Source organism: Triticum urartu, chromosome 2A, assembly GCF_056163025.1.
Source record: "Triticum urartu cultivar PI428250 chromosome 2A, HENAU_Tu73, whole genome shotgun sequence".
Classification (NCBI taxonomy): Eukaryota; Viridiplantae; Streptophyta; class Magnoliopsida; order Poales; family Poaceae; genus Triticum; species Triticum urartu.
The window spans coordinates 176,405,143-176,411,877 of NC_141874.1; the positions used below are offsets into that span (position 1 = coordinate 176,405,143).

The 6,735-nt window shown below is 50.4% G+C and overlaps 1 protein-coding gene across 1 annotated transcript; it reads left to right on the forward strand.

Moving 5' to 3' along the window:
* Positions 1-2,313: 2,313 nt before the first annotated feature.
* LOC125536562 (aquaporin PIP2-1) lies at positions 2,314-5,178 on the forward strand. Its single transcript, XM_048699797.2, has 3 exons — positions 2,314-3,044; positions 4,445-4,585; positions 4,687-5,178. The coding sequence occupies exons 1-3, from the start codon at positions 2,427-2,429 to the stop codon at positions 4,798-4,800; spliced, it is 873 nt and encodes a 290-aa protein (XP_048555754.1). The 5' UTR covers positions 2,314-2,426; the 3' UTR covers positions 4,801-5,178.
* The last annotated feature ends 1,557 nt before the right edge of the window (positions 5,179-6,735 follow it).

Consider the following 6,735-nt stretch of genomic DNA (forward strand, 5'->3'; position numbering starts at 1 on the left):
TCTGGAGCTGATAACATCATTAGGCGTCACCTCTTCCTCCTCTGACACAAGGTTATCACACCCTCGTTGTAGGATCCAGTTATGGAGGATACAACATGTAAGAACAAACTTAACCTGGGTAGGGTAAAGGTGGAATGGCTTATGATACATGATCTTAAACCTATTCTTCGAAGCCCCAAATGCCCTATAAACTGTTACTCTACAACTAGAGTGTCTGAGATTGAACAGTTCCTGTGGAGTCCTGAAATAGTTCTTGGAAGAGAACTTGTTCACATGGTACCTAGTTTTCCTGAAAGATTAGAAGAACACCAGGCTGACATGGATAGCCAGCGTCTCATAGGTAGAACTTGACATCGGGGATATTGATGCCATCAGGTCTAGACATGCTGTCAGTTAGAATGCTGGCATCATGGGCTGATCCTTCCCACCCAGCTAACACATATGTGAACTTCTCATCGAAGTGAACCACATCAAGAACATTCTGGCTTGTGTGCTTTTTACCCGTGTATGCTACAGCCTGTGACCTCGGAACTTTAGCAGTCACATGAGTACCATCTATTGCGCCAATGCAATCCTAAAAATGGCATGACAAGATGGTGTTATGGCAATCCTAAAAATGGCATGACAAGCATGTGAATGCATGAAGTATGATTAGTGCTCACCTTGAAATACGGATACCATCTTGGGCTAGTGCGTACCTTGCTAGGAGTTTGCCCGGTTGGTAACCTAATCATCTCTCCTCTGAGCTCCCCAACAACATACAACACTTGCTTGAAATACCTGGAAATGGTCTCCAATGATCTCCTAAACGTGTTGTGGATAACCCTAAACCTCTGGTTATGACCTACAACATGGAGGAACATGACAACTTGGTATTCCACAACGGTGTGGATGATATCTTTCTGTAGCCCCCTGCTCCTGAACGTCTGCACAAGCCTGGAGAAAGGTGCCCTTTTTATTCGAAGCATCCATAGAGCCTCTGTGTCGTTGCAGGTGTAGATGCAGTCCTCTCGTGATCCCGGATTAACATTGGACCATAACGGTTGACAGGCTTGTCACTATGGTGAACAACTGTCTTGTGAACCAACATGATCCCATGCTTGAATCACCGCTATCAGTGTTGCTGCCTGAATTACCATATTCATCCGTCCGTCCATAACCTAGGTGACATCGATGGTGTGGTCAATAATGGTGCAATCGATCCTACACCGTCCTAACAAACGACCTAACGTGGGAGGGGAGGTTTTATCCTGCTTACCAGCTAGGAGCCGACGAAGCAGAAGGGGGGAGGGGGGTGCATGGCTGAGACGAGGATGGCCAGATGGAGTCCAAGAATAAAAAGAAGGGGAGAAGCAGCTCGTACTGTCGGAGAGTGATGCCACCACCGCCACCTGTGTAGATCTGAGTCGCCACCGCCGCCGGTACCAATAAGTGACGAAGGCCTTGTCCTAAAGCAAGAGGTGACCGGGTAAATTGGAGGGGGGGGGGGGATTCACACCATCCCACCTCCGTCGATTTCCTTCTCCCGTCATCTTCGCTCTATCCCCAGCTGCACCGTGGCGTACGTCGTGCCCTGCTTTTGCCCCCCGACGCAGCCTGACTCGCTCGAAACAGCCAATTCGAGCGTAGCGAGGCTTTGAACTGTTTTAAGGTTCGTGTCGATGCGAGCCTGGCCTACTTGTATGCAACCAAACATGCTTTTTTTCCGCGCAGACCTGGTTGGGCTCTATGCAGTCAATCAAACACATCATTAGACTAGGTTTTCTTCTGAACGCTTTTGTTTATGTCAAAAATGTGGAGAATGTGGTCTGATTTAAATGAAAATTCTAGTTTGTGTGAAAATCTTCCGGCGTCTGAAATATATGCGGCCGTTTGAGTACACGGTTGGATGTCTCACTCGATACTGTTCGTTTTTGGGGAGATGCCCTAATCTACGAAACACCTATCGTCTTCATTTTGTCACAATGCTCAGTCGGCAAGCTCTCCAAACTTCTAATGGAGGAAAGAGATATCCGTGAATCCTGGAACCTGGCGTTTGCACCCGCAGCGCAGCACATGCCCCAACAGCTTATCCACCTTACTTCACTGCAGCAGAAAAACAAAAGGCCCATTCAGTCTCATCAGCAAATTAAATACTACTCCTACTCGCATAAATAAAATTCTTTTCTTTACGGTTCAGAAGAAGAAAATACCTAGCTCAGTTTTCAGTTCCATGAAGGACACGAGCCCCTCCGTCCATCGCACACACACCACACACCCTCGCCTTGTTGTCTTTTACCTACCGCTTCTCCCCCGCTCCATAAATACCACCTTCCTCTCCCTCTCGTCACTCCCCCACCACACACCCCGCCCCAAGCCCCCACCTCCATTTTTTCCAGTCAGGTTCACAGCGAGAAGCAACAGCAAGGCAAGCTAGCTACACGCCGATGGCCAAGGACGAGGTGATGGAGACCGGCGGCGGCGGCGACTTCGCGGCCAAGGACTACACGGACCCGCCGCCGGCCCCGCTGATCGACGCGGCGGAGCTGGCCTCCTGGTCGCTCTACCGCGCCGTCATCGCCGAGTTCATCGCCACGCTGCTCTTCCTCTACATCACCGTGGCCACCGTCATCGGGTACAAGCACCAGACGGACCCGGCCGTGAACACCGCCGCCGACGCGGCGTGCGGCGGCGTGGGCGTGCTCGGCATCGCCTGGGCCTTCGGCGGCATGATCTTCGTCCTCGTCTACTGCACCGCCGGCATCTCCGGGGGCCACATCAACCCGGCCGTCACCTTCGGCCTCTTCCTGGCGCGCAAGGTCTCCCTGGTCCGCGCGCTGCTCTACATGGTGGCCCAGTGCCTCGGCGCCATGTGCGGGGTCGGCCTCGTCAAGGCCTTCCAGAGCGCCTACTTCGTCAGGTACGGCGGCGGCGCCAACACGCTCGCCGCCGGCTACTCCAAGGGCACCGGCCTCGCCGCGGAGATCATCGGCACCTTCGTGCTCGTCTACACCGTCTTCTCCGCCACCGACCCCAAGCGCAGCGCACGCGACTCTCACGTCCCGGTAAGCACCACATGCCATGCCTCCGGGCCACAAAATTCTTTTGAAAAAGTAGAGTTTTCTTGTTCGTATAAGAAAAGCAAAGCTAGTTGTTAGAGCTTAACTGAAGACGGCATGCCATGAGGATAGATCGTCCAAATGAGGAGCATGATGCATACGTATGAACAAAAAGGGAGGAAAGCAAGAATATCCTATACGATGAACAAAATGGGTAGAATGATACTCCCTCCGTCCGAAAATACTTGTCATTAAAATAAATAAAAAAATATGTATCTAGAACTAAAATACATCTAGATACATCCTTTTTTATCCATTATGATGACAAGTATTTCCGGACGGAGGGAGTACTCCTTTATCCAAGATATATCATCCAGAATGAACAAAAAGGAGTAGTAGTACATATGAAATGTCATGTACTCTATTTCTTTTGAAAATAAATAAGTGCTGCCATGATGTAAAAAAATGTTTTGTCCTTAACAGTAGACATAAGTCTTCCCGTAGGCGTAAATGTGGGTCGTAACAGTCGTACTGGCGCTGCAATTGACGGGAGAATGAAGGATCCAGATGCATCTAGTACTAGAGTAGTACACGTCCGCGTGGCAGACACTCAGACAGTCACTAATGTGATAAGTATGTTTACTAGTCCAGTTAAGTCCCATCTCATCCACGGCCTTGGCCCATGTGGCCCCAACAGTAAGCTGAGCTGTATATGGGTGTGATAACACGTGGTCGATTTCGTCCAGGACAGCGCTGGTGAATTATTGGCCAGGCCCCCACCACCCTCACATCCATGATGAATTATTGGGTGGCCACCCATCCAGTCAGTATAAATTACTACCTCTCCTTGCAGCATGTGGCTAGCTAAATTCAGAGTTACTACACGATCTAAAAAGTTGAGAGTTACCACTCTGGGTTTGGGTGGTTCCGTCCGGTGATGGATGGTGCGAGCATCCCTTTTTGCGAGGGCACTGGTGAAGGTGCGATTTGGATGTGACAAAACGTGATGTTCGGCCGCTTGCTTTGCCCGATCCCGTCAAAAAATATGCCATCGTACTGGTAGTCACTGGCTTTGGTCTTTTGGGGCGGTGAAGCGCGCACTGAGGCTGGGGTATGTGCCCGGAGGGAGAGGGAAAAGGAGCCTTCACTCCACGCTCGCTGCCGCTCCACCTAGTTTCCTTCCCGTTCAATCAAAAAGGGGCGGCAAGTGGCCGGCCTTTCACGACTTTGGGTGTCCTCCAGCACTCGCATGATGCGGACGGCCGGAGCACGCACGGCCATGCCATGCTTGGAGAACCAGCAACCTGAAAACGACCCCGCATGGGGAGTGCCGATTAGTTCAGTTGAGAAAGTAATTTGGATGGGTCTCATGCTATTATGTTTGCTTTGCTTGTGTCTTTCTCCAGGTGCTGGCGCCCCTCCCGATCGGCTTCGCCGTGTTCATGGTCCACCTGGCCACCATCCCCATCACCGGCACCGGCATCAACCCGGCCCGGAGCCTCGGGGCCGCCGTCATCTACAACAAGGACAAGGCCTGGGACGATCAGGTACTCCACTATTTATTCACACGCTCCAAACCGCCATTCCAGCAGTTCACCTTGGTGTCAAGTTGCCTTGATCTGATCTTGGCTTGATTTGTTTGTTGCAGTGGATCTTCTGGGTCGGCCCCATGATCGGCGCGGCGATCGCGGCCTTCTACCACCAGTACATCCTCAGGGCCGGCGCCATCAAGGCCCTCGGCTCCTTCAGGAGCAACGCGTAACAAGTTATCATCCATGTGATCTGCATGCAGGATTGAAGCAACGGCGACCCGTGTTGTGTCCATCCATCCACAGAGAAATGCGCTTTTGCAACTTCTCGACAGTTCAGTTCGGCCGCCGCAATGGTCGTGTTATTTATGTGTCGGCAGCTGCATATGCGTAGTACGAGTACGTGGTTGGCCTCCATGTGCCCGGTCCTGCGTGCCGTGTCTTGTAATTCGGTCCATGGGATCGCTCGCTTGTCTTAATTAGCCCGCATTGCTTTTCCTACTGTATTTAAATTTAGCGACCATATGTATGATCGATCCAACGTCGCCACCTTTCTGTCTAAGTCATCAGTCCACCAAGCAAGTGATCATCCCAAAATAAGTGTTCTCTCTTGTCTTGTTTGTGACGAGTGGTGGTGCTCTTGCTTTCTAAGTAGTACTCCCTCAGAGCGTTTAGCTTTTTCAGACACAGCCGACAAATGGCAAATTAGAAAATTTTGCCCTTGATTTAATTTCTCATCGTCTTCTTCCTCGTGTCGTCCACGCGTGTGTCTTCTCCCTCTCGTCGTCCAGGCACTAGTCCCCGTCTCCAGGTGCTCGGGCTCGTCTCCAGGCGCCCAGCCCCGTCGTCCAAGTGCTAGTCCTCGTCTCCAGGTGCTCAGGCCCGTCTCCAAGCGCTCAGCTCCGTCGTTCAGGGGCTCGTCCTTGCCAAGTTTGGTCGCATCCGCCCGTAGTTGGTCGCCCCGTGCCCAGCTTGGTCGCTGCCGCCGCCCCAGCCTGTTCCTCGCCGCTCCAGTCTGGTCACACCCGCCCCTGCCTGGTCGCTCCCACCTGGCTCCTCGACACAGGTACTCCTCGCCTCGCCCTGCAATTCAAACAAAGATCAGCATAATTCAGCAACACACATTAACACAACATCAGAAAGAGGATGTCAGCAGAATTTACAACATAAGGAGTAATTTACACAAGAATTCACAAGATAGTTTCAGAAATTATCAGTACAGAGGATTTTGTTTCGGTTAAATGCATAGTTTCGGTTACAAATGCATAGTTGAACTTGAAGAATTCGATGGATTGCAGATATTGAACAGTCAATATAAAGGGAACATGAATCACACTCCTGGAGGTGCTCCACTTGTCTGTCAACATGGCAATCAACCAGTGCTCTCAACCTAAAGGGAACATGGATTACACTCCTAGAGTTGTTGCACTTGTTTGTCAAAATACAGACCATCATTTGACACATCCTATAGCAAGTACACATAGAGTATCAGTACAAGGATCAGTGAGATGCTGCACTTGTCTGTCTATGCATTATTTACAGAATTTACAAAAGAAGAATTCACTATGAGATGCTGCACTTGTCTGTCAAAATACAGACTATTGTACTCCTACTTCACACTATTCCTTGTGTAAACATTACTGCATCATTGACAAGAATTTACAGAAGAATGTATTACTGGAGTATCACTTGTCTGTCAAGAAACATCACTACAAGAGGCGACGAGGGCTACGGCGACGCGGGCGAGAAGGATGCGGACGGCGATGCGCGTGAGAGGGATTTGGGCGGCGACGTCGGAGGAGCTAGGGATTCAGGGAGCGACCGGTAAGACTGTGAGTGTGGAGAGTCACGACAAGTGAGCGCGGACTGCGGAGGGGCAAAATGGGAAACAACAACAATTTCGTAGCGTTACGAAATTTCAACTACAGTTTCTAAATGCTCTTATAAAAGTTTACAGAGGGAGTACTATCTTGTTGCTGCTTTGCCGATGTGAATCTTCAAGCCCGAATGATCACATGTCGTGTGATGCGCCAACTCTTGTTTTCTGCCCTTCCATGTCCTGCTGCTCTACGGTCTCATCCACTCAGCGGAGTTGTCTCTTTCTCTCACTTTCGTTCCTTGATTCCTATATATAGCTATCACTTGTCATGATCCTTACACCTATCATG

Excerpts from the sequence above, each read along its gene's own strand:
- LOC125536562 (XM_048699797.2), top strand. The coding sequence starts at position 2,427 with ATGGCCAAGGACGAGGTGATGGAGACCGGCGGCGGCGGCGACTTCGCG. Across the intron at positions 3,045-4,444 it reads CACGCGACTCTCACGTCCCG|GTGCTGGCGCCCCTCCCGAT; the intron begins GTAAGCACCACA and ends GTCTTTCTCCAG. Across the intron at positions 4,586-4,686 it reads ACAAGGCCTGGGACGATCAG|TGGATCTTCTGGGTCGGCCC; the intron begins GTACTCCACTAT and ends TGTTTGTTGCAG.